The 27,240-nt window shown below is 51.1% G+C and overlaps 1 protein-coding gene across 7 annotated transcripts in view; it reads left to right on the top strand.

Annotated features, from left to right (window-relative positions):
- Positions 1-27,240, top strand: part of MGRN1 (mahogunin ring finger 1) — a 53,996-nt gene that overhangs the window by 16,315 nt on the left and 10,441 nt on the right. For 3 of the 7 annotated variants that reach the window (XM_023755243.1, XM_014457271.2, XM_014457272.2), the window contains exons 2-12: positions 6,448-6,566; positions 8,601-8,689; positions 9,185-9,331; positions 10,617-10,734; positions 17,286-17,352; positions 18,084-18,133; positions 20,381-20,428; positions 21,880-21,960; positions 23,317-23,476; positions 24,253-24,362; positions 26,412-26,477. In XM_023755243.1, coding sequence (XP_023611011.1) covers positions 6,474-6,566; positions 8,601-8,689; positions 9,185-9,331; positions 10,617-10,734; positions 17,286-17,352; positions 18,084-18,133; positions 20,381-20,428; positions 21,880-21,960; positions 23,317-23,476; positions 24,253-24,362; positions 26,412-26,477 — 1,029 coding nt within the window. In that variant the 5' untranslated portion in view covers positions 6,448-6,473. Of the gene's footprint in view, positions 1-6,447; positions 6,567-8,600; positions 8,690-9,141; positions 9,332-10,616; positions 10,735-17,285; positions 17,353-18,083; positions 18,134-20,380; positions 20,429-21,879; positions 21,961-23,316; positions 23,477-24,252; positions 24,363-26,411; positions 26,478-27,240 lie in introns of those variants that run through there. The other 4 variants (XM_006090403.3, XM_014457273.2, XM_014457274.2 and 1 more) reach the window with 4 other exon arrangements.

Genomic DNA, 27,240 nt, shown 5'->3' with positions numbered 1-27,240 from the left:
GTGTGCGCTTTCTTCCTCATAGTTGGGGTGGCCTTTACAGTGTTTACAACTCACCATGTTGAAGTAGTGTCCCATGAAGCCCCCTGGTGCCCCTTCACAATCTTCTTCCTCCCTGGGAAACCCCTTTCTGATCTTACAGAGGTGGAGGTGAGTTTGGCCTATTTTTAAATTTGATATAAACAGAACTGGACACTCTCCCTCCACATTTGACGATGAGAGGCCCTGTACACAGTTCATGGGCGGTAGCTGGTTTCCTCTCATTGTTACGTGATCTTCCAGTTGATGCTTCATTCACGTGGAGGGCTGCTGGGGAAATTCCTGGTTTGGTCTCTTATGCAGAATGTGCCATGGACACGCTTGTGACTGGCTTTGGTGTCCATGAGTCTGATTTCTTTGGGTTCGTTTTTTTTTTTTTCAGGTTTGTTAATTGTGGTAAAATACACATAAATAATTACTATCTTTACTGTTTTTGAGTGCACAGCTCAGTGGCCCTCTGGGCACATTTGTGGCATCAGCAGCTTTTACGGTTTCATGGAGCAATTGAACCAGTGCTCACACCCACCGGCTGAGCACCAGAGTTCCGTTGACTCTCTGTTCTCACCAATACGGCTAGTATCATGGTGTGTTTTATTTGTTGCTTTCCTTTTTAATTTTAGCCAGGGATTTCTCATTGTAGTTGTAATTTACTTTTTCCTGATGACTAATGAGGTTGGGCACCTTTTTATAAATTGCCATTCATCTCTCCCTCTTTTTGTTAGGGGCCTGGTGACATCTTTTGCATATATTTTATATTGGATTACCTCTTTTTTTTTCTCCCTGAAAGGAGTACTTTCCCAAGTGCTTTTTTTTACATTTTAAATTCTTTGGAAATTGGCTGTTGCTACGGTGTTTGTGGAAATTAGCTTAGGCAAGAAATGGAATGCGTTGGAAAGGTGTGTGTGTGGGTGTCCTCTGGAACCCAAGGGTGGGTAATCAAGAAGTGGAAACTGTCAGATCCTTTTCCACTCTGGCCTCAGCATCATGTTGCTGTGACATTCATAAAGCCTCCTGCCACCCACCAGGGGCCCTCCAGTTCCACAGTCCATTTCCATGGAGAAGACAATCTGGTTATTGGCTCAGCACGGTCAGGTGTTCATCTTGGCCAACCAGTTGTATCCAGGGGGCGAGGGCCATGTGCTCTGGTGGTAGCTGGGGCCCACCCCTATGGATGGTGGAGGCTGTTCCAGAAAAGGGGTTTAAGCTGGGGAGGATCCCCGCCTCCTTACAGGTAGCTACAACAAATTATGGAAACTCAAGAGAACCAAAATCTTTGCTTAGTGCTCCTTCTTGCTGGAGGCTGAGAGCTTCTAAAATCGTCCTGCTGTGGTTTTTTTGTGTTTTTAATATATTTTTATTGATTTCAGAGAGGAAGAGAGAGGGAGAGAGAGACAGAAACATCCACAATGAGAGAGAATCATGGTGGATTGGCTGCCTCCTGCAAGTCCCCCACTGGTGATCAAGCCCACAATCTGGGCATGCGCCCTTGACCGGAATCAAACCTAGAACCTTTCAGTTTTCAGTTTTCTTTTGTAAATGACGGTCATCACACACATGTGTACTACACACACATTTGAAAGTGGAATGGACAAAACAAAAGGGAAACCCAGAAGTCTGCTTGGCTTGCTCTCTGGCCCAAAGGGAAGTCCTTGCCCACCCTCCACTGGCCATCACCGAGACAGCCATCAACTAACTGGTGGCCTTGTGGCTTTGATTTTCGTCATCTCTAGAATATGATGAAATGTGTTTCCTTCTGCATCCGGTGTCTAAAGGGAAACAGGGTCCATGTGTGGGAATGCTGGTAGCCTCTTGGGAAGGCCCTCTCACTCTTTGTTTTGGTAGCTGTTCACCTCCTTGCCATCCAGATCACCTGGGCACCTGTAAGTAGGGCAGAGTCTGGATCCCTTGGACAGAGAGGAGGCAAACCATTTGAGCTTCAGTTCCCCTCGACTGGTGAGAGGAAGAAGGGGACAGGGCCATGGATTTGTTTTAGCCATCATGTTTGAGGATGGCCCACTGAGGCTCTGAGGCTGTGGCATCCTGGAGTGTGCCACATTGCTGGGGCTCTAGGCAGAAATCATGGCCTCTGGTAGGCCCTCTAAGTGTGGCCACAGAAGGATGTTCTGATCTGGGAGGCCTTTGCACGTGGTTCATTGTGTGTGAACAGCCACTCTTTGTGACCAGAGATGACATCACTGACCATGGGTCACCATCCTTGTTCTGCGGAGGGAGGCACCTGGTGTGCACAGGGCTGAGACATGGTGAGCTTGGAGTCAGCAGTTTTGAGCCCACCTATACCATCAACACCTTGGTGACTTCCGAGTGCAATTTCCCACATGGAAAGTGGGGACAGGGCCCGGCCAGAGTGGCTCAGTTGGTTGAGCGTCATTCTGTGTTCTGTGCACCAAAAGGTTGCTAGTTCGATTCCTGGTCAGGGCTCATGCCTGGGTTGTGGGTTTGATCCCTGGTTGGCAAGTGAACAGAAGGCAACTGATAGATGTTTCTCTCTAACACCAATGTTTCTCTCTCTCTCTCTCTCTCTCTCTCTCTCTCTCTCTCTCTCCTCCCCCCCTTTCTTTCAGGTGAGGTGAGGATTAAAAGAAAAAAAATGAAAGAGAGAGAGAGAGAGAGAGAAAGGATCTGTCCCTCTTGATGGGTTCTGTGGGAAGGCCGGGCTAGGGCACTGCCTCAGGGGCATAGAGGAGGAGCTGGTGATGTGGTGGTAGCTTCTGTTCTCTTTTCACCTTTATGTCTTCCTTCTGTTTCTCTCCTCAGTCGCCTTTTCTTTTTCTTTTTAAAGATATTTTTATTGATTTCAGGGAGGAAGGGAGAGGGAGAGAGAGAGAGAAAACATTAATGATGAGAGAGAATCATGGATTGGCTGCCTCCTGCATGCCCCCTACTGGGGATCGAGCTCACAACCCGGGCATGTGCCCTGACTGGGAATCGAACCGTGACCTCCTGGTTCATAGGTCAATGCTCAACCACTGAGCAACACCGGCTGGGCCGCCTTTTCTTATTTCCCTTTTTCCCTCTTCATAGCTGTGCCTGCTCCTTTTGGTCCAAAAGTTTGTACACACACATAGACACACAATATGCACACAACACACACACCATACACACATAGATACAGACATGCACCCGCAAGCACAACACATATACATATATCTGTATACAGATGTATCTATACTATGCACAATACTCTTATACACACATGCACACACATACATAATGCATGCACACTTGGGAACTGCTACCAGTTCCCTGTGATGCACACATTTGTCCTCTAAAAGTTCCTTTTTTAAAAAATGTGAGCATTTGAAAAATATATAGAGAAGTATAGAATGTCCTTCATTCAGAATTCAGTTAGCATTTTCCATATTGTTGTCTCCTTCTTTCACACTTTTACCCCATCTTGGACCTGGCACTTCCTTCCCATGTTTGGTTCATTCTTCTCTGTGTGTTGGTGTTCCAGGTCTGAGCTTGGGGGCTGCTCTATGAAGTTTCCAAACTCCTCTGTGTGAGTCGTGTTTGCTTTGGACTGCTGTGTGCTCACAGGCAGAGAGTGGTCCCCTCTTGTTACTGCTGCAGTGTTTGTCCATTTCCCTGTTGAGGAACATGTAGAGTGGTTGCAACTTTTTATGCTTGAAAGTCTTTTATTGGTCACCATATTGTATGTCTCTGCAACCAAAATATGTACATAAATTGAAATGAGAATTTCAAAAGAATTTTTCTTCTGGTTTGAGTGGGCATTATAAATACCCAATTGATCAAAACAACACAAATATAACAGTTTTTATAATAACAAACATAAATATTAAAAAGTATTAGACATGTATCTCTTAAGTGGATAGGTTACTTTTCCCCCAGTTAACTCGTAGTCACAGTTGAATATACGTAACCTGCTGCTGGAATGAGACAAATCAGTGTCAGTTCTAGTTCTGTTTTTCATTTTAAGTTGAGAAACCTTGTTCACATAAATCAGTAGATGGGAGTCAACAGGGGTTTGATAGAACAATAGCATCTAATTCCACATTATTTGCTGACAAATTCAAAGTTCACATAAAGATCTAATACCAAAAAATTGTTGCTGATTTATAAGGTGACGACTTGATCAAGTTCTCTCCAGTTCCTTATAACAGCTTTATTGAGATAAGATTTACATACCCTTTTAAATGTACAGTTCATTGGTTTTTCCAGAACATAGTTCCAGTTTTGTGATATTACAACCACTGTTGTAACACATATCCTTGTCCCATGTCTTCAATCTTTTTAAAAATAATTTTTCCTGCTTTAAAGGTTAATTATAGAAAATGTATAAAATGCAGGTAAAGTAAAAAAAAGTAAAAAAAAGTAAAACTCATCCATTGCCTCTTAATCCAGAGGTTTTATTTTATAGCATTTATATTTCTGAAGTTATTAAAACTTAAAACTGCACTAAGATGTGGAGGCCTCCTGTGTACAGTATATCAGGTTGTGAAAAGTGCTCTGGAGAAGAATAAAGCAGAGGAGGGGAATGGGAGAGGTTGGTCAGCAAGCAAGGAGAAGAGGTGGAGATAGTAAATTTTAAAAGGAATAATCAGAAAAGGCCCTGCTGAGAAGGAAACGAGGTAAAGGATCAGGCAGAGCTCTTGGAGAAGAACTTCATAAGCAGAGGAAACAGCAAGTGCAAGGGCCCTGGGGTATAAATGGGCTTGGGAGGGTCTGCATTATGTAAGGCTTTGCAGTCCACAGAGAGGAGTTTGGGACTTACTCTGATGTGATTAGGAGGTCAGAAGTTTCTGAGCAGTGGGATGTGGGAAATAGACTTTGGGGCTAGTGAGAGTGGAGAGACTGGTGGAGTGGATTACAATAATCCAGACAGGAAATGCTGGTGGCTTTGACTAGGGTGGCGGCCATTGAAATATGTTAGAATCAGGAGCCCAGAGTGGAGAAAGGAGGGAAGCCCATTGTGTTAGTTATCTCTTACCGAGTAACAATGAACAATTTAGCTGTTTATAACAATAAATGCTTATTATCTCACAGTTTCTCTGGGTCTGGAATTTGGAGCGACATAGCTGGTTTGGACTCGGGGTCTTCCATGAGGTTGCCGCCAAACTGTCTGCTGGGCTACAGGATCTGCTTCCTGGGTGGCTGTCACGCAGGGCTGGCAAGTTGCCGGCAGGTGGCTAGCAGTCCCGGCTCCTCACCAGGTGGACCTGTCCATAGGGCTGGTTGAATGTCCTCACAACATGGAGGGGAAGCTGGCTTCCCCCAGAGCCTTGGAAGTCCCCCTCCATCTTTCCCACGTTATCTTGCTTGTTACACAGGTCAGCCCTATTCAGTGTAGGAAGAGTCTGTCCAGGAGGTAAGAACCATGGCCTTCTTGGAGGAGGCCTACTTCACCCATTTTCTGCCGATTGAAAGGAAACTCTGGGAACTAGTGGGACATACCTGGTTGGACCTTGAAGGTCCCAGGAGGAGGTTGGAGCAGGAAATTCAGGGCCAGGGACCTGTCTCCCACCTGGAAGGCCTTGTAGAGACTAGCTGGCTTCGTGTTTGATTCTGCCTTTTCCTGAAACTCCCCTCCAGATGAGCTCCAGTCTCAGGACTCATGGGGGGAGTCAGATATGAATGAAATAATAACTTAGACTCAGAGCTTGGATTTGGGGTTGTAGGAGCCTACTTAGTCTGGGGTCAGGGAACATGTATTAGTCTGCTGGGGCTGTCATAACGAAGCACCACAAGCCGGGTGGCTTAAAAAAGCCGAATTTATTCTTATAGTTATGGCGGCCAGAAGTCCAAAATGAAGGCATCGGCAGGGCTGGTTCCTTCTGAAGGCTCTCGGGGAGGATCTTCCTTCTTCCAAATTCCGGTGGTTCTGGGCATTCCCTGGCTTGTGACTCCGCCACTCCGATCTCCAGTCTCCGCCTCTGTCTTCCTACTTTCTCCTTCCCTCTGTGTGTGTCTGTGTCCAAGTCTCCCTCTTTCTCTTAGGAAGACTGTCACTGGATTTAGGGCCCCCATCTAGTCTGACCTTCTTTTAACTGGTTTACATTTGCAAAGACCCTGTTTTTGAATGTCACGTGCACAGGCACTAGGGGTCTGGACTGAAACCTATTCCTGTGAGGAACACAACTCAACCTGCTGGAGAAGGAAGCGATGTTGGTGTTGGGTACTGGATGAGTCCCTGAGCTGGGAGGAGAGTTCCTGGAGGGGGAAGGGTGTTGGGTAGACGCAGAGGTGGAGCAGGCTGGGTGGAAGGTCTGAGGTCTGTGTCTGGAGCCAGAGTGGGAAGGACAGCCCATGATGGCTTCTCTCCGAATGGAGCTTTTCTCAGGGCTGAGCCCCTTCAGCCATCAGACGCTCTCACTGGATTGTGTTGAGCCTTAACCTAAAGTTGTTTTTGTTTTTGTTTTTGTTTTAAACCAGGAAACTACTTTGCTACACACTTTTTCATGGGAGGTGAGAAGTTTGACACCCCCCACCCTGAAGGTTACCTCTTTGGAGAAAACATGGATCTGAACTTCCTGGGCAATCGCCCGGTCCAGGTGGGTCTTGGCAGGGCTGGGCATGTGGGTGGTGGGGGCGAGGTCTCTGCCTTCAGCCATCTGTGTCCAAGCTGCAAGGATGAGTGGGTACTAAGTCATCTCCAACTGGGCAGAGCTGCCAACTGGTTGTGTGCACATGACGTGTGCAAGGGGCGTGTCCTGGCGATACTCCCTTAGAGGCAGGGGACCAAGGGTGGGACACTAGGGACAGAGCAGCTGCTGCGGAGTCTGGTGCATCCATGCTATGAGGTTATGAACGTTAGGGTTTTGATCCCTTGAATGATTTCATTTTTATTTTGTTTTATTTTTTAAAATATATTGATTTTTAACAGAGAGGAAGGGAGAGGGATAGAGAGTTAGAAACATTGATGAGAGAGAAACATCGACTAGCTGCCTCCTGCACACCCCCTACTGGGGATGTGCCCGCAACCAAGGTACATGCCCTTGACCGGAATCGAACCTGGGACCCCTGAGTCCGCAGGCCGACGTCTATCCACTGAGCCAAACCAGTCAGGGCTGAATGACTTTATTTGAAAAGAAAAAAGAACAGTGGAACAGAGGGCAAAAGATATGATCCAAAGGAGAAATGTAAACGGCTGGTGAATAATTTTTACAAGTTCTCCTTCACCAGTCACAAGAGAAGCGCATGTTTGCTCATTGTGTTCCATTCCTCCAATGTGTCCCTGGGATCCTGCCAGGGGCTGGGGACAGAGGACAGATCTTGCCCCATTCCCTGCGGGGGCGGGGGGGGGGGATGCAAGCAATAAAGAAGAGAGCAGTTGCCCTGCCCGGTTTGGGTCAGTAGATACAGTGTTGGCCTGTGGACTGAAGGGTCCCAGGTTCAATTCCGATCAAGGGCACCTACCTTGGTTGCAGGCTCAATCCCTGGCCCTGGTTGGGGGCATGCGGGAGGCAACCATTCAATGTGTTTCTCTCACATTGATGTTTTTCTCTGTGTGTCTCTTCCCTTCCCTTCCACTCTCTCTAAAAATCAATGGAAAAATATCCTTGGGTGAGGATTAACAACAACAACAACAAAAAAGAGAACAGTTGACAAATGAGAGAGGGGGACAGGAGAGGGCTCTTGAGGGGGGACACTGACTGGGATTCAATCCCCAGTGTAAGGGGCCAGGCGGAGGCCCTCTCTTTCAGGAGACACTGGGCTCCATCCCCTGAGGTGGTTGAGTTCTGGGGCCTCCCTGCCCTGGAGGAGACGGAGTTCCTCTGGACCAAGGTTCTCCAGGCTGCTTTGACCTCGGAGCAGCTGCTTGACGTGAAATCTTGAATGGATCCTTTGATGGATGGGAGGCTAAGGGCTAGGACACAGAATGCTGGCCTCTGCCACCCTCCCAAGCCCACAAGAATGAGAACAGAACCTCACCTTCCACATCTGTGAAGCCTCAGCTTCGACCCAAGGTCTGACTCAACAGGCCTTCTGTAAATTTGTGTGCTGTTTTAACGTTTACTTAAGACCACCATAGATTCACCTGCACTTGTAGGAAATAACACAGAGATTCCATAGGCCCTTTACCCGGTTTTTCCTGGTGATGGTGTCGTATAAAACCCCAGTGCACTCTCATAAGCAGGAAACCGATATTGATGCATCCCCATTTTCCACCAGTTATACAGCAGTGTGTGTGTGTGTACATGTGTGTGTGTGTGTGCGCGCGTGCGCACACACGCGCATGTGCATGTGTCCCTACTGGAATCTTTATTGACCATTGACCTTGAATAGAAAGCCTGGGAATGAGGTCTGAGAGCCCCAACCTCAATTGCTCCCCTGGGAACCCTCAGGCCAGGTCACTTTCATTGAGAGTCCTTGGAATAGGGCACCACGGCCACAGGGTGTTCTGGTTCTGACTCTCCTTTGCCAGCCATGTTGCCTGCAATTTACCTTGATGTGAATGAGAATAAGGTCATCAGTGGTTGGGATGAGAGCCCCAGAGCGCCGGGTATGTACTTGCATTATCCCTGTTTTCTGTCCTCTGCCATATTGGGGAGTCATTGGGATTGCTTTCGGTTTTTCCCTCCTAGTTTCCTTATGTCACCCCCGCTCCCCATGAGCCCGTGAAGACGCTGAGGAGCCTAGTGAACATCCGAAAAGACTCGCTCCGGCTCGTAAGGTAACCCTTGACCTTGCCACATTCTTTAAACTAGGGGTTCACAACCAAGTGCCCACCCCATGACATTGGACTGTCTGGAGACATTTTTGGTTGTCACAGCTAGAGAGGGTGGTGTTCCTGGTATCTGGTGGGCAGAGACCAGGGTGGCTGTGAATACCCCGCAGTGCACAGGATGCCCCCACAGCCAAGAATGGCGCAGTTCTGACTGTCAGGGTTGATAAACTGCTTTAAACCTGGAAGACCTGAGGCTTCTGGGGCCATCTCCAACCCAAGAGAACTTGTCTCCCTTTCTGTGACAAGGGAAGGAGAACCTTGCATTATTGGGCCTTATTGTCCAAGCAGGGAGTGGGCATCCACATTTCCAGAAAGGTGGGATGCAGCCAGGCAGCCAACGCAGGGCCCCCTGGGGTATGCCATAGCGTGCTCTGTGCAGGCTGGCCATGTTCCTGCAGGCATGCCCCTGACCTACTGCCTGTCCCTCTGCCTGCCTGGAAGGTATAAAGATGGTGCCAACAGCCCCACCGAGGACAGCGAGAAGCCCCATGTCCTCTACAGCCTGGAGTTCACCTTCGATGCCGATGCCCGGGTGGCCATCACCATCTACTGCCAGGCGGTGGAGGAGTTTCTCAACGGGATGGCTGTGTGAGTCCCTGTGGTGCATGGTGGGCCCCAGCAGCTCTACGTCTGTCTGAATTAATATATTTGAACTTTTAGAGGTTCTATTTGAAATAGGGTCCTTTGGACCCCAAAAGTTTGAAATCAACTTCAGCACAACCACAGCTGGCCTGCCACCAGTCTGTGGGGCCTGACCCAGATGGGCCGTGCCGAATGCACCCGTCTCCTCCTGTGGGAGAAAACCATGTGGTGGCCAGACTTGATCTGGGGATGGAGTGGTAGCTGAGAGGTCTGGCTTTACGTCTCTTTGCACACAAGCAGCCCGCAGTGCCAGTTTCTCAGGCCAGACGTGCCACGGTCCTTGAGAGTATCCTTTGTCCTAGAGACAGAGAGAAGCACAAGGGACAGCAGGTGAGGGGTGGGGCACAGGGAGGCAGCAAAGGTTGTGTGTCGGATTCTTGAATGGGGAGATGCCTGAGTTTATCAGAATTGAAAACGTGTACTCTTTAACCCAGCCATTCCTTTCCTGGGAATTTATGTTGGGGATATGCTTACATGTGTGGCTAAGGTGTATGCAGAAGAGGGTCCTGGAAGCCTTGGTTGGAAAGGCAAGATATTGGAGACCACCTGGTGCTCACCAATAGGGGCCTGATTGCATCAGTTAGAGTAAATGCAGTGGAACAGATGCAGTGTTCAGAGAACACAGCACCTCCATATAGGGTGGCTATAGGACAGCTCGGGTACATGAGTATTGAAGGAGCAGAGTGTAGGTGGGCTGCTAGTGGAATATTAAAGAAGAGACACCCATGCGTGACTAGGCCTCAACTCTTCCAGAAGTGATGCCTGGGTTGTGGATGGGCAGGGAAGCAGATGGCTGGGAGCAAACACAAGGGTGTGGGGAATGGGAGGGCACTTGGCACTGCCAGGGTGGTGGAGTAGTTTCTCTATGGGCGAGACAGTGTACATTTTAGTGCCATGTTTGTTTAAAGAAGTCAACAAACCGTAAAAAGCAAATGGAAAGGCATAGCCATATCTGGAAAGGTAGCCATGTTATCTGGCAGGTGTGGGCTCTGGAAGACTAGTAACCGGGCTGGACCCAGGCAGAGCTGTGGTGAGCAGAATGAGACCTTGGAGGCCCTCGGGGTGTGAGGGCCACGTGGCCACATAGACTGGCTTTCTGCCGCACCAGAGACGGGCTGGGACTTACAGGGTGGGACCTGCAAGTCAGGTTTCTACTAGGTCCCCAAAAGACCAGTGCCTGCCAGCGCCTGCCTCAGGTCCTGGCAGTCTCACCTTCCTTTCTCTCCTTTAGGTACAGCCCCAAAAGCCCTGCCCTGCAATCTGAGACTGTCCACTATAAGAGGGGTGTGAGCCAGCAGTTCTCTCTGCCCTCCTTCAAGATCGACTTCTCAGAGTGGAAGGACGATGAGGTAACCTCCTGGCCCCTTGCCGGAATTCCCTCCCCCTTGTGGGGGCAAGCACAGTGGGGCCTGTTGGCTGATTCCTAACATTGATAGGCATCAGGAGTAGCTGTGGACCAAGGTGTGTGTGCTCATTTGGGCATGTGGAGTGCAGTTCAGTCCAAGTGTTGGCTGGAAGGAATGATCGAAGCAAGACAGCCGGCCACAGCAGAGGCTCCAGTACCCAGCTTTGGTGTGGTTGTCGGGCCCACAAGACTGCAGCGTGGCAGGATCCCTTCCACCTAGTGGTTCCACAGCGAGGGACAGTAATTTACAGGATGTGAAGGGTGTTCATTGCAGCTCTGTCTATAATAGTAAAAATTGGAAACAATGTACACGTCCATCACAAAGGGAGTTGCTTAGTTTATTGATGTTATGGGAGCCACCCATATATTTAATGTGGGCACCCTGGCTCATGTCTATTATGGGATGCCATGCAGTCTTAAAGCACAGGAGAGATCTGTGTATTCTGTACATACTGATGTGGAAAGCCCGTTCTGGGCTTGGCGAAGACCAAGTTGCAAACAAATGCAGTATAATCTCTTGTATGTGGCATCCACACAAATGCTCAAAACCATTTCTGCAGGTATAATGTATGTGTATATAATTCTTGAGGAAAAACCAGAAAAGATGCTCATCAAGCTGAAGACAGTTATTCTGCAGAGGGTTGTGGTGTAAGGAATACATACATAGACATGTATACCCGGGCCTGTGTCTGTGGGGTCTGCATTCATGGATTCAACACAGATGGAAAATATATTTTTTAAATGTTATGTTGTTGGTAATGTGTGCTATGTAGTTAGGCCTACGATGGAATGGTTATGTCTGTACTGAACATGTACAGACTTTTTTTTTCTTGTCATTATTTCCTAAACAATACAGTAAAACAACTATTTATATAGCATTTACATTATACTAGGTCCTGTAAGTAATCTAGAGATGATTAAAAGTACAGGGAAGGATGAATGTAGTTTATATGCAAATACTACTCTTATTTTATTGAAAGGACTTGAGCACCTGAGAATTTTGGTATCCAAGGGGGGTCCTGGACCCCAGCCCTCACATATACTGAGAACAGACTGTATAGTGTGAGTGCTGACACTGTATACACTTCTGACCTATTTTTGTTTCATTGTTTTTACCAATTAAGGTATAATTTACATACTAAAAAATTCACCCATAGTTTAATTTAGAGATTTTAGTAAATTTATGATCACAGCTATTACCAATCCTGTTTTAGAATCCAGTTTCCATCCTTCTTATAGGATCCCTCATGCCCATTTACAGTTAACCTCTGTTCCTACTGCCAGACCCTGGCAAACACTCATGGATTTGCCTGTTCTGGAGATTTCATATAAATAGAACCATATACTATTTGACCTTCTGTATCTTTCACTTAGCATCATGTCTTTTGGCTGTTGGCTATTTTGAATAATGGTACTATTTTGTATACAAGTTTTTGTTTTGAATGCATGTTTTCATTTGTCTTGGCTATAATTTACTATTTAATTATTTTAAAATATATTTTTATTGATTTCAGAGAGGAAGGGACAGGGAGAGAGAGATAGAAACATCAACGATGAGAGAGAATCATTGGTTGACTGCTTCCTGCAAACCCCACACTGGGGATCAAGCCTACAACCTGGGCATGTACCCTAACCAGGAATTGAACCATGACCTCCTGGTTCATAGGTCAATGCTCAACTGTGGAGCCACGCCGGCCAGGCTGCTTTTTAATTAAAAATTTTTTTTCAGACTTTTTTTAAAGAGTGGGTTTAGGTTTACAGCAAAAGTAAGAGATAAGTTATGGAGATTCCCCTACCTGCCTCCACACATGTATACTTTTTATTTTTTTATTAAATCACTAGAGGCTTGGTGCACGAATTCATGCATGGGTGGGGTCCAGCCAGCCCACCTCGATCTGGGCCAATCGGGCTGGGCCGGCCGAGGAGAGGGTCCATGGGCGGTTGGTGGGCCGGCCCCACCTCCTAGTTGAACTCCTGGTCGAGGGGACAATTTGCATATTAGCCTTTTATTATATAGGATATTGTGACATGTTTCCAGGTCAGAACTCACCACCTCAAAGCTGGAGTGGCTTCTCTGCTGGTTTCCCTACTATCCCCCTTGGGGGGTTCCATTTATTTTAGTCAAAGCCACGTCCCTTTCTTCTTCTGCTCTTTGCCTTTTTCCTGGGTCCATCTGACCTGGGGTTTGCAAAGACCCTGTCTGGTGGGGAGGATCTCTGTGCCAGAGTGCCAGGCCCCCGCCAGGGCCATGTAGGGAAAGAACAAAGAATGAGCCAGGAAGCCTGTCAGTGACTCATGCTGGCATCAGCTGCCTGGTTCTGCCTCCTGATTTAGGGGGTTGCTTTTCCCTAAGAAAGCTGCTCTCCTTGCAGTAAAAATAAACATCTCCCTCAGCTTCTCTGTGGTGGGTGGAAGCCTCTCTCCTTTTCCAGCATGCTTAGCTCTGGTGTGTGACTGTGTGGAGCAGGAATTTGTCGGGGAGATGGTTCTCGCTCCCCGGGTCCCCACACTTCTTGGGCCCCTCCCTGTGTGTGTGGAGGCTTATTCTGTCAAGGCACTCCAGGTGCCCAGGGAGATCTGGGGTCACAGTATCCCCCTTGTCTCCATCTCTGTTCCCCTGGCCCAGCACTGGGCTGACCAGTGTAGGTTTTTGCTGGAGTTTCCTGAATTAGTTGACCAAAGGCCGCTGAATTAGTTGACCAAAGGCCAGTGTAGGTTTTTGCTGGAGTTTCCTGAATTAGTTGACCAAAGGCCTGGCTCTGTTGACAGCATGTGATCGCCAAGCTGAATGTTAGCAGAGGCACTGGGAGGGCTGCTGCAACAGACATCTGTCTATGTCAGAACTTTTTTGGTTGTAACAGACAGAAACACACCTAAGTCGAGCTTAAGAAAAGAAAACCAGGAATTATTGGCTTAGATTCTGAAAAGCTGGATGGTTTGTGGTTTGCTCTAGGGCCCATGTCATCAGGGCGGGGTTTGCCCTGCATGAGCTGGCCTTTATCTCAGGCTGTGCGCTAGATCAGCAGCTTGGGCCCCAGAGTGCATGAATGAACCCCACTTGAGGCAGGCTTGTGCCATCCTCTGGCCAAGCACAAACCCAGGGTGGGAGAAAGGTCGTTTCCAAAATTCCCCAAGGAAAATTGGGGTGCTGCCATCTGAAAAGCTAGACAGGTCAATAGAAGCTGTCTGCACCTTTTTTGTGGGATTTAGACAGATCTGGGGCAGGTTGAATAAGAGCAGAGTCTCAAGGATGAAAATACCAAGGGTGTCCTGGGGCCTATCTCAGGAACTGAGGACACAGGTGGGCAGGCCTGGAGGTGACCCTGGCTCTCATGAAGCACTGGGCAAGATTGTGCTACCTCTGCAAGTGTGGGTTTCCCATCTGGCACCTGGATGTAGGAACATCCTATCTGTAGGGTGTCCATCCGGGGTTTGTACACAGTGCTCACTTAGCTCAGGCTCCCTAAGGGGTTTGTACACAGTGCTCACTTAGCTCAGGCTCCCTCAGGGGGTTTGTACACAGTGCTCACTTAGCTCAGGCTCCCTCAGGGGTTTGTACACAGTGCTCACTTAGCTCAGACTCTCCCTCAGGGGTTTGTACACAGTGCTCACTTAGCTCAGGCTCCCTCAGGGGTTTGTACACAGTGCTCACTTAGCTCAGGCTCCCTCAGGGGTTTGTACACAGTGCTCACTTAGCTCAGGCTCCCTCAGGGGTTTGTACACAGTGCTCACTTAGCTCAGGCTCCCTCAGGGGTTTGTACACAGTGCTCACTTAGCTCAGGCTGTCCCTAAGGGGTTTGTACACAGTGCTCACTTAGCTCAGGCTCCCTCAGGGGTTTGTACACAGTGCTCACTTAGCTCAGGCTCCCTCAGGGGTTTGTACACAGTGCTCACTTAGCTCAGGCTCCCTCAGGGGTTTGTACACAGTGCTCACTTAGCTCAGGCTCCCTCAGGGGTTTGTACACAGTGCTCACTTAGCTTGGACTGTCCATCGTGAGCTCTATCTGCCATAGAGACAGAAGGAGAGAGGGTCCAGAGTCCCTGTCTGCTGGTGGTGTAGCCACCGCACACACCTCTCCAGACCACCGCTATTAATTCAACAGCAAAACAAGACTCAGCTGTACTGAGGCAGCACTTGGCTTATTGTGCAGGGGAGAAAGATAATGCAGATTACTTGGTGGCTGCTCTAAGGCACCGACATCAGCGCCAAGGATTATATTCCCAAAGCTGGCCGGAAGTACATGGGATGAATTGCACAAAGCTTTGCTCCCGATCTGGCTCTGTCACCTGAACAACCTCCTTCTGGGCTTAATTACAGCCCTTGAGAGGGCAGCACCTGTGTATCACACTCAGTGTCATCGTCACCAGAGTAACTGGGATGGTCGTTGGCAAGATTGCTCCTGTGCCCTGACTCAGGATGGGAGGGCAGGAACAAGCTTGCAGAGGAACCCTGTCCCCAGACATGTGACTCCTGTCTTGGGTGATCCCCTCTCCCAAGAATCATCTCAGAGCAAGAGAGCAGGGCAGACAGGTGGTCCCTCCTCCTATAAGTCCCAGTTTCCTTGGTGCAGCCCTTCCACCCTGGAGCTGTGGAAGCATGAGGCCTGGGTGGGCCCGGACACCTCCCCACATGTAGCTGCCCTGCACACGTCCCCACGAAGTCCTTTGTTCCTGGGGTCCAAGCCCTGTGTCTTTCCGCCTGCCTGCCTTGGCTCCTGCTGTCGAACACATGCAGCTTCGAATGGCTGGTGCTCACTGTGTGCTCTCCCAGGCACCATGCTCAGAGCCTTTGCATTAGACCAGTGGTTCTCAGCCTTCCTAATGCCGCGACCCTTTAATACAGTTCCTCATGTTGTGGTGACCCCCAACCATAAAATCATTTTTGTTGCTACTTCATAACTAGAATTTTGCTACTGTTATGAATTGTAATGTAAATATCTGATATGCAGGATATATTTTCATTGTTACAAATTGAACATAATTAAAGCATAGTGATTAATCACAAAAACAATATGATTATATATGTGTTTTCCGATGGTCTTAGGCGACGCCTGTGAAAGGGGCGTTCGACCCCTAAAGGGGTCGCGACCCACAGGTTGAGAACCGCTGCATTAGACGCAGCTTTTTTAAATTTTTTTAAAAAATATATTTTATTTATTTTTTACAGGGAGGAAGGGAGAGAGATAGAGAGTTAGAAACATCGATGAGAGAGAAACATCGATCAGCTGCCTCCTGCACATTCCCCACTGGGGATGTGCCCGCAACCCAGGTACATGCCCTTGACCGGAATCGAACCTGGGACCCCTCAGTCCGCAGGCCGACGCTCTATCCACTGAACCAAACCGGTTTCGGCTAGACGCAGCTTTTATGCCTCTTTTAGATGGGGAAACAGGCTGGGTTAGGGAGCTATGCTCCAACCTGGCAGTTCTGGGTCTGACCCTGTCCCAGCACCTGGTTCCTTTCCCAGTCCTGCCTCCCACTGACGGCCAGGGACCCACGGGCACCTTCTAGGCCTCTCCTGTGCAGCCCCTGCTGTGGGTGCCCTCAGTAGCTGTCTCTCTCCTGTGGGCTTGGTGTGACCTGCCCCACAGCCCCCACTGGCCAGCAGATCTGGAGGCCACGCCCACGTGGACGTGTTGGGAGGAGCGTGGCCGTCAGCCTGAGAGCAGCTGGGACCGCAGGGAGTGAAGCTGGAGAAGGAGAAGTGACGGGAGGGTTCTCCTCGAGTTCAGACCAGCCACGTGGTCCCTTTGCTTTCCTTCCATCTTGGGTTGGGGCCTCACCAGGCGCCTTTCTTAAGGTTGAACACAGTCCCATGTGACCCAGCCCTTCCACGCCTGGTGTGCCCAGGTGAACTGAGAATGGCTCAAACAGCTGCTTATCCGCATTGTTCATCTCAGCACTGGCCATGGCAGCCAGAGGGGGAACAACCCAGATGTCCGTTAGAGGTGACCAGTCTAGCCACGCAGCAGAACATTACTCAGCCTCGAGAAGGAAGGAAGAGCTGATGTGCCGTCGCAGGGGTGAACCTAGAAAGCATGCTGAGTGAAAGAAGCCAGACACAAAAGACAGAGCGAATGATTCCGTTTCTATGAAATGTCCAGAACAGGCAAGTTCTTACAGAGTAGAGTCTGTGTGTGTGTGTGTGTGTGTGTGTGTGTGTGTGTGTGTGGCGGGGGCGATGGGAGTAGTAGCTTAATGGGGACAAGAGTTCCTGTTTGGGATGATAAAACCTTCTGGAAATGGATGGTGGTGATGGTTACAAGACCTTATGAATGTACTTAATGCCATAGAATTGAATACAAACTTGCCATTTTAAACATTTTTATCTGTTTTAACACACACACACACACACACACGTGTGCGCGCGCGCGTGCACGCACAGCCAAGACTCTGTCCTCGCTGCTGTCTGTCCTCACAAGCTCTGCTGTGATGCCACTCTCCCTGCACCTTCTCCAGTGCAGTCTGACCCATCTCGCCACCTTTTCTCCTCAGCTGAACTTTGACCTGGACCGGGGAGTGTTTCCAGTGGTCATCCAGGCCGTGGTGGACGAAGGAGACGGTGAGAAGCCTTTTTCCTTTCCTACTCCCTTCCAGCGAGTGGACCTTGTGAGAAGAACCATTTCCTGAGGCCCTCCCCACTGTCGGCAGGGAGGAATGTATTCAGAAGTGATGAAGGATGGGGAAGCCTTCTTAGCAGGTTTAGAACCAGCTTTCCATCTCCGCTCTGGGGCCCCCTTGGTACTTCTCCTACCTGGGGCTGTGGGGCCTCACTCCAGCTCAGGAATTCCTGGCCAGCCGGTCCCCACCCGCAGTGGCAAGGCCCTCTGCCAACGCCTCGCTCTCATGGCAGTAACATCAGCTAGACAGCCTCTGATTCTGGTGTCCGCCCTGCAGTGGAATGATGGAGATGGTTAGCAGAGACCAGCAGAGATCTAGACAGGCCCTCCTCAGGCCATGCTGGGTTCCTAACTGACCCGGCCAGTCCTGCCCAATCTCCCTTCCACTGCTGTGGGCTTCAGGCCCCCAGCCTGGGGTGTGAATGCTGGAGCTCTGCCAGGGCTCCTCAGCCTGCCTGAAATGTCCCTTTTGTTCAGAGTGAGACAACAGGTGTTAAGAGTGGTCACTTTGGAGGAGGGGAGAGATGTGAGCCAGAGGGAGGTCGGGACCCCCAGGCGGAGGAAGGTTCTAGGCTGAGAGCGGGGAAGCACTGCTGCGAGGAAGGAGAAGGAAGGTGGGGTGGGGCACGTCAGCTCTCTGAGTGCTTTCTTCTCTCTCTTCTCTCCGGGGCAGTTGTGGAGGTGACTGGCCACGCCCACGTGCTGTTGGCTGCCTTTGAAAAGGTAAGTGCCATCCTGCCCCTTGACCTGGGAGCTGTGGGCAAAGAGGTGGTGTTTTGAGACCAGAAGTCTGAACTTGGGGGTTATGCCAGCCCATGTGGGCTTAGTGCCTGAGGCCCAGGGCAGATGGAAGGTTCCCTAGTCGATCCAGGCTCCCGGGGAGATGATGCATCTCAGGAGGCTGGGCCTTGAATTCGAGCGTCACCATCAGGCCTGTGCTGTGTGGTGAGGCATGTTCTGGGAAGCCAGTCCGCTACAAGTCCCTATAACTTGCCAGTACCCGGAACGGGATGCCTGGGAGGGCTCTGGTCAGACCAGTTTCCCTCGGGGATTTGAGGGGATTGTCCAAGCCTCCAGCTCCTAAGGCCGAGGCCTTTCCCACCAGACCCAGGATCCTGAGTGTCATTGGAACCTCTCAACATGGACCCTGAACATTCACAAGTGGTCCTGCCTCACCTCCAGGAGGCTGCATCCCCTGGTCCCTCGGGGCTGGGCAGGCCTCCCTCTCCACTGGGGCCTGCCTAACTTTGGGCAGTCATTCATTGTACTCGCTCATCTGATGTCCAGGAGGGTAGAATGCCCCTAGTTTGTTGGCCTCAGTATGCAGTAGATGCTCAGTGAATGCTGGTGGGGTGGGCGAGGGTGCCACCTGCATAGTATGGTCCTAGACCTCTGTGGGTGGTGGAGGGAAAAGAGGGGATACCCCACATGTAAAGGGGCCATTTATGTGAGAGGATTCATTTAGTAGTGCCTTTAGTCTGCATTAGATATTTTTGAACTTTGGTGTTTGCCCCTTCTTTCCACAAAGACCCGAGTCCCCAGGCTGCCCCGGTGTTCATGTGTTATGGCTGTGTTTGCGGGCACAGTTGATGGCAAGGATGGTCTGCCTCACCACTGTCTCCACATTAGGACATTGCTGGGTCCAGAGATAGTCCCACTGGCCTGTCACTACTGGTTCTCGGGCTAGGCAGTTCCGTGTCATCCACGCAGCAAGCAAGTCCCCCACTGTGTTGGGACAGGGTCCCTGTTCACTGAGACCTTTAACAGAGGTAGTGGGGTATGTCCTGTGTTTGAAAATGCCGCGCCTGACAGCCTACCCCCAGTGCTCTCTGACATTGGTTGGCGCTCTGTGTAGTGTTTTTGGCACCAGTCTGTGGCCTATTTGGATGAGCATTAAGGACCCCACGAGGAAACCAGGCTCAGTCTACTTGTTTTGGAATTCCCACCACTCCTGGGCATCCTGCTGACCCCCAGCTTCTTCAGCCGGTTGTGTGTCTGCAGCCCTGAGATCCTACGTGCAGAGCCTGGCCCATTCCTGTGATCCGGGTCATTCCAGATGCCCAGAGGTCAATATAGCCAGGCCTGAGACCTTTCTGGCCCCTTTGCCCAGTGCTCTCGCTGGCCTTCTGAGGCGGAGGCGAAGCCAAGTGCCCGAGCAGAGATTGGCCCTCTGCCTCTCCAGTTCTGGGTGCCAGCTGTGCTCCCTAAGCCTGGCTGGAAGCGACAGGAACTATTTACCCATCTGCTTCTTTGGCTGAGGCGGATGGGCCATCGCTGGCAAACATTTCATTCTGTGCTTCCAGTTTAGAGCTCAGTGAGAAACTGCATTATTTTTGGAGTCCAACATACTAGAAACTTCTGTAGGAACCCATCAGCTTTCCCAGAAAATGCACGTGCTAGTCTCAGTTGACTCAGAAGGATAATTGGTGGTGGTGTAAGATCTGATCTCGTACCTTAATTAATCTTGTCGACTCTGAGTAGTATGTCTCCCAGTTACCACTGAACACGTTTGCTCTAGTTTGTTCTCACGGTGTTTAGACCTTTGGGTTTTCCCGCATGATGCTTGGCTTCAGGCCTTCCACGGTGGGCAGGACCACTTGCCCCAGCACGTGCATGTTCTGGGCTGTGTCTCTGACTAGGTCAAGCCCTTTGAGGGCCAGGACTGGGGTCTAGTTCTTGCCGTCTAGGTGCTGCTTCTTGTCCATCATCAGAACTTGGCTGGTGGCTGTAACCTTGAGTGTGCTTGAGAGCTGCGCAGGGAGGGTTTGGCTTTACAGGTCAGGGTGGGACCCAGGAGGTGGTATCTTTAGAAGGTTCTCAGGGTAGTGTCGAGGCCAGGTCAGAGGCCGCATTTGGGTCTTTAGGCTTCATGCGGCCCCTCCTCTCTCCAGCCATGGATGTGGACTGACCAAGGAACGGTCTTCAGCTGGCTGAGCAGTGCCGAGTTAACCTGTGTTTTCCTCCCTGCAGCATGTGGATGGCAGTTTCTCCGTGAAGCCGTTGAAGCAGAAGCAAATTGTAAGTCTGTCAGAGGAAATGTCATGAGCCCTTTTGATTCAAAAGACATATGTGTAGTCTCCGTGGATTATTTCCCTGCCCACCAAGGTGGCTGTAGGTAGCTGGTGACAGGCCTGTTGACGGGTCTGTCATCGCTGTGGGCTCTGGGAAGTCAGGGTCGGGGTCATCGGGTGCGTGTGTACTGCATACCTACCATGCACAGCAGCATTGACTGGGGTAGCCCTGAGTCTTGTCCAGCATGAACATCATAAGCTTCCAGTAACTGTTTGCTGAATGAACGAATGGACAGAGGAAGGAAACAGAAAACTCAGACCAAAGCCTCCCCGCTTCCTTCTCCTCACAAATTATGGAAAATACCTCAGTATGGGGCAAAAATGGATTTACTTAATATTTGAGAGGAAAGATGGAGTATTTTGGAACAAGTGGGAGCTGTAGAGAAGTACAGCTTTTCAGTCAGTAATCCATGGTCCTAAACCAGGATGAAATATTCTGGTGTCCTCCACACAGTGAACATTGAGAGAATGGGGTCCCCTGAACTGTGCCTCTTAATGTTGAGACTGATTTTAACCATGGCCATGGTGGGGCCTGTTTCCAGTCCATGGTTAGGTTATCCTTGTAGGTAGCTGCTCAGGTGTATAAGCCACCCAGGAATGGTGTTGGTTCGTTTTTTAAAAGGGGTAAGGGGAACTCTGGCAGATCCAGACTTGACGGTTGCAGAAGGGCTGGGGATCCTAGGGATGGTCAGGGCACTTGTCTTGGGAGAGGACTATGGCTCTCAGGAGGCATGTTTGTGTCCATGGAACTATGGGAAACGCAGAAGCTCAGACCACTTTTTTTTTTTTTAATATATTTTATTGAATTTTTACAGAGAGGAAGGGAGAGAGATAGAGAGTTAGAAACATCGATGAGAGAGAAACATCGATCAGCTGCCTCCTGCACATCTCCCACTGGGGATGTGCCGGCAACCCAGGTACATGACCTTGACCGGAATCGAACCTGGGACCCTTGAGTCCGCAGGCCGACGCTCTATCCACTGAGCCAAACCGGTTTCGGCTCAGACCACTTTTAAACGTGGCCAGGGTGAGGCCTGAACCTGGTCATGCTTGTGGGGGTGGTGATGGGTGAGTCCATAGTGCCTTCTCTCCAGGTTGAGGACAGTAAGTGTGCAGAGGGTATGGTTGCTGGGCCTGTGTGAAGCTTGGCTCCAAGCCCTCTCTGGCGGACAGGACCACCCGGGCCCCAGCCCTACTCCCGTGCTACTAGTTGGGCTGGGCAGGTAGCAGTTTCTCCCTGCCCCTCTCCTGGCATTGGACCCACTCTCTGGGGTTGGGACTGGACAAGAATTCCCAACTGTGCCTGCTTCCAGGACCCAAACCTGGTGTTGGGGAGGTGGTGCTGAGGAGCCCTTGAGTGGGGGCTGGCAAGTGCCCAGATGCCTCTTTGCTCTCCAGGTAGACCGGGTCAGCTACCTGCTGCAGGAGATCTATGGCATTGAGAACAAGAACAACCAGGAGACGAAGGTATGTGCTGTGGTGAGTGCGCACTGTGACTCCAGGCTGGCCTCACTCCCCACTTGCCCTTCTCTTGCAGGGAAGCAGGCTCATGAGAATGACTTGCCTGGGGCCCCCAGCCCCGGCCAGGAAGGACCCTGCAGGTCGATGTAGATGAGCCAGTTCCCTTCCACTCCTTCCCCTGGAGGTCCTGGGACCCCAGGTTCCATAATTTTTTCTTAACTTTTTAACAGGAGTTAACAATTCAGTTACATTGTCCTTTTTCCAGCAAATTCAGTGGCTTGTTACCATCGTTGGGCTGCTGGCTGGTGGGGTCCCCTCTTGCCCGATTGGGCTTAGCCAGTGCCGCCTTGGCCTTTCTGTTCTCAAAACCATTGGGTGAGCCCCGCTGCCCTGCCGGCTGGCTCCTCCCCCGACTCGAGCCCCTGTGGTATGTGGGGAGAGGGGTGCTCCATTGGATAGCTGTGACAGAGGGTGGTGGCTGGCAGAGTGTGTCTGGCACAGCCAGGAAGTTAGCAGAGACTCAGCCAGTGCCTTTGTCACCTTTTTCAAAGGCACGAATGGAACTGCTGCCTTTTAAAAATCTCCAGAAGTCTCACACACCAGCAGGAACTGGCCAGAAGCAGGACAGGGCAGCTTGGCCAGGCCCGGGCCTCAGATGAGCGCTCTCTGCTTGATTCCCATGTTTTACACCAGAGGTCACTGACTTTCAGTGAAGCGCCAGATAGTAAATACTTCCAATGTGACTGGCCTGCATGTGTCCATTGGATATTCACACTGCCATTAGAGCACTGAAGCAGCCAGGCGCTATGGAAACAACCGGGGGAGGCCGTATTTCAATAAAACTTTATTTACAGAAACAGAGCAGGCCGTAGTTTGCTGATCCCTGTTTTAGAATGTTGCTGCCTCTTGATCCACATTTTGTTTTCCAGAAGCTGCCATTACTGGATGAAAATATGTCAAACAAGTTAGACTTGTCTGATTTGTTTGTTTGTTTGTCTTAGCCAAATAAGTGGGTTCCTTCTGGAAGATGTGTTCCTAGTGTTGTGTCTCTTCCACATTTTTTCTTTGGTTTTGGGAATAGAAATAGACCTGAGTTTCTTGATTTGGGGAGTGTGTTGGGCGGGGCTCCATATTCTCCTCTGTGCTGTGGGGTGGGCTTGGGCTGGATCTGCGCCTGGTGCCCAGGGAGCGTGACTCTGGGCCAGCTACTGAGGCGTCCTGCTCTGCAGCGACCTTCCTCCACCCTCGTGGGCTTCCCTTTGCCCCCAGGGGCCGTGGGGGCTGGCTGGTGGGGCAGCCAGGAGCAGGAAGACCCCTTCCCGGCCCCTTAGCTGGCCCCCGGCCACTGACCCTCAGCCTTCATTGTCCCTGCAGCCTTCAGACGAGGAGAACAGTGACAACAGCAATGAGTGCGTGGTGTGCCTGTCAGACCTGCGGGACACGCTGATCCTGCCCTGCCGCCACCTGTGCCTGTGCAACTCCTGTGCCGACACGCTGCGCTACCAGGCCAGCAACTGCCCCATCTGCCGGCTGCGTGAGTGGGGACCCCGCACCAGGGCAGCCGGGCACTGAGACTGGCAGGCATCAGCCTCCCACCTGGTTCGCAGCGAATGGGAGTCTGGTGGTTAATGCAGGTAGTTCACACCCACGGCGATGCTGCGGGCATGTGAAAGGTTCAGGTCTCAAAAGTCTGCCTCCAGAAAAACGGGGCGTTCAGGACGGCCGGGAAGGGTGCTCCAGGCAGGTGTTGGCAGTGAGGTTAGAACTGGACAGCATTTTTTTCCTTTTTATTGTATTTATTGGGGTGATGCTAGTTAACAGAATTATACAGGTTTCAGGCACAATTCCACAACACATCATCTGTGCACTGTAGTGTGTGTTCATCACCCAAGTCACCTCTCCTTCCATCACCTGTGTAGACATTGCGCCAACACAAATGTCCACATACACATGTCTGCCTGCCTGTGGTCACTGTAACTTCCAGGAAGAGACTCGCAGTGTCCAGGGCTCGCTGTGTGCTTTTTGCTGGTTGGCAGGTGTAACTTGAAGCCATGTTCACTGTCTAGAGTACAGTCAGGTGTGGCAGGTCAGAGACTGGCTGCGTCCTGCCTGCCGCCTCTAAAGCTCCACTGAGCTGGGGCAGCGTTGTCCTGGCCTCTGTCTTCCTCTGTTCTACCTGAATTGGAAACATGGCCTGTCCTGGGATCGCTGTGGTGTGGGTGGTGGTCAGTGTCCCCGCAGCTGGGCGGGTCTCAGTGGTGCTGGAACTGGCTGCTCTTTGCCTGACATCAGCCCTTCCTTTCTGTACAGCTTTCCGGGCCCTTTTGCAGATCCGGGCGGTGAGGAAGAAGCCAGGAGCCCTGTCCCCCGTCTCCTTCAGCCCCGTTCTGGCCCAGAGCGTGGACCACGATGAGCACTCTGTAAGTGCCTCTTCCGTCCTGCGTTGGGGGGCGTAGGGCTGGAGGGAGAGGGGTTTGGAGGAAGCCCTGCCTTCTTGTTAGGCATCCAGATGCTTCCAGGGCCTGCCTTCCTGTTAGGACAGTGTCTGGCTCCCAGCGGGGCTGACTTGGTCAGGTGGCTGGAAGGAGGCCACCTGGGCCCAGCCCTTGGAGCAATACCTGGCCAGGACCAAGGCTGTCTGGCCAGCACCTCCACCTCTGGCTCTCTGGGCCTCTGTCCTCATCTGCCCTGCATGGCCCCACAGGAGCTAGAGCTACAGTGCTTGTCACCATCACTCCACCAAGTCAGACAGCCAAAGGCACTCCTCGTGTTTGGGAAGTGAGGTCTCCTTCACAGGGTGACTGTAACATGCCCTTTGTGCCTTTTCTCCCTACCTCTCCAGCCTGGGTACACAGGGCCCCTCAGCAACCGCCCCTGCCCTGGCTCCTGAGAAACGATGAGGTGGACCTACTGCAGGCAGGCGAGGGATGTTGAGCTCTGGCTTTGGAGAGAGGTGGGCAGAGACTCAGACAGCGAGACAGATGTACGGGCAGAAACAGGCGAGAGACAGACAGAGAAGTAGAGACACAATGCAGAGATGTGGACAGACACAGATAGGGCAGGAGATAGATACGGAGGCAGAGACACAGTAGGGATAAGAGTGAAAGGGAGATACTTACGAGATGGTTAGGGAGAAGGACGTAGAAAGAGACATGGAGAGAGAGAGAGACACAGACAGAGGTGGGGAAGGGGGTGGAGAGGAGAGGCCGAGGTAGACAGATGGGGAGGAAGGACCAGGGAGCAGGTGCCGGGCAGGTCCGGGTCTCAGGCTCCCAGGTCCTTGCTGTCCACGAGTGTTGTCAATTGTGAGTCTGTTTTCTTGGCTCCCAACTGAGGGTGTTTGGACCTAGTGATTCCTAGAGGTCCTGCCAACTCCCTAAAAAGAAAAGAGGACTCGCACCCTCCGGATTGGCGCACCCAGAAGATGGGCTCCTGCCCTGGGCCAGCGGGTGTTATGTATTCGGCCCATATACTGTTTCTGAAAATTGGGCTACTGTTTAAAACTCTGGAAATTTCCCTTAAAACTCAGACTTATGACTTACCTTTCAAAATCTGACTGTGTCGTCTTGAAGCTGCAGCAAAGGCAAGGCTGCCCCCGGGGTGAGCCCCATCACCTCCCCTTCTCCTGGGGCAACCACACTGTCTGTTTTGCCTGCTGGGCCCTGTGGACATCAGGGTTTATGACTCAGAGTAGGCCCCCCACTCGTTTGACATTGGACTTGGTTACAGACACTGCACACTTCCTCCAACAATGAGTTTTAGGAGAGAGAATAGCACTTGAGTGTGATTCGCTCTGGGAAGGGAGGACTCTATTTCACAGAGGGGTGGCTGCTCAGGTGATGGGTTTTATTGCCGCTTGCGTGTTACTCTCCCAGGTTCTGTTTGCCCCTCTTGGCCTGGGAGCTGTGATGCTGCCCACAGTGCAGGGCGGGCTGGGGCTTGGATGGTGACCGCCAGTGCCTTCCTCTCCCGAGGGTGGTTATTGTCCGCCCTGTTACCTGTCGGAGCCATTTCCACGTCGTACCAGAAGAGCCCAAACTAGGCATTTTCTCCAATGAGTTGGGGTGATTTGGGGCTGATTTTTTACCCACCCACCATTAGGACTTGGAAGTTGGTGATAAGTTTAAGAGGCCCGCATGTCCCTTCCCCTTGCCCAGCCAGGCCCACTTGTGTGGAGCACCCAACCACTCTCACACCCCCCTTCCCAGGACCTGCTGCTACTCGAGGTGACCCAGACTGCGGGTGGGCATTGGGTGAGGGTGGACTCCCCCAGCAGCACAGCTCCCAGCCAGGCCCTTGAGGCCAAACCTGCATTTTGGCGAGGTCCCCACAATTCATGTGCATGTGAAGTTGCGAAGCGCAGGCTGGCGGCACTCCCACAGCCAGCAGACCAGACCGACCCCAGCCATCCAGCTCCAGGGCCGTACGGAGGGTAGTAGTTGTAAAATGTATGATTTTTATTTTGACAGTGTCCCTTTAAAAAATCAAAGTCGCACCCTGCCTCACTGGCCAGCAAGAAACCTAAAAGGGAAACTGTAAGTGTGTTTGGCCCTGTGGCCGTGTCTCTGCCCCTCACCCTGATTATTAAGCCAATGACAAGTACGGGAAGTCATTTTCACCCCAGGTTGACGTGTTTGGTTGATTTAATCTGTCAAATCCACTCTCCCCAGTCCCCGGCTTCCCTGCTCAGAAAAGGAGTTTTGTGGAACAAGCAGAGCTCGAGGTCTGTCGGCAAAAAGCCAGTCTCTTGGATCCCCCCTGCCAGGCACACCGGCCTCAGGCCGCCCCTCCCGCCAGCTCTGCTCTGTCTGTGGTCCCAGTGCCCTCGTTCCCCTTTTGTTTCTTGCTGGCAGTGGAATGATGGAGGTGGAACTAATGTGGCGGCTAGATTTTGCAAATAGCACTCCTAGCGCTTGCTTGTCATTCTACACCCCCTGCTCTCTGCCCCTTGGGTTTTAGCTCTTTGGGCCAAAGATTTGGTTTTCTTGCATTTTCCCTGCATTTCAAGGAGCAGGCTGGGGGCCGGAGAGTGTGTGGCAGCCAGGCTGGGCCTCTGGTAAAGCGTAGAGGTGGGAGTCACTGGGGAGTCAACCTACAGATAGGTGTTTTCTTTTAATGGGGGCTGAAGGTGTTCAGAGTAATTATTTACCTTTAAATTGAAGATGGGTTGGGAACAAATGCAGGGCACCACTGGCTCAGGTGACCTGGGGACCGGGAGGTGCTTGCTGAGGGCAAGAGACCCCCATCCTGACCCCCCTGCCTCCTCTATGGTCCCAGGATTGCTTTACCACCTTCCTT

The sequence above is a fragment of the Myotis lucifugus genome, unplaced genomic scaffold (genome assembly GCF_000147115.1).
Source record: "Myotis lucifugus unplaced genomic scaffold, Myoluc2.0 scaffold_72, whole genome shotgun sequence".
In the NCBI taxonomy this organism is placed as follows: domain Eukaryota; kingdom Metazoa; phylum Chordata; class Mammalia; order Chiroptera; family Vespertilionidae; genus Myotis; species Myotis lucifugus.
The sequence above is the reverse complement of the archived record's forward strand: the minus strand, read 5'-3'. Positions and strand labels throughout refer to the sequence as shown.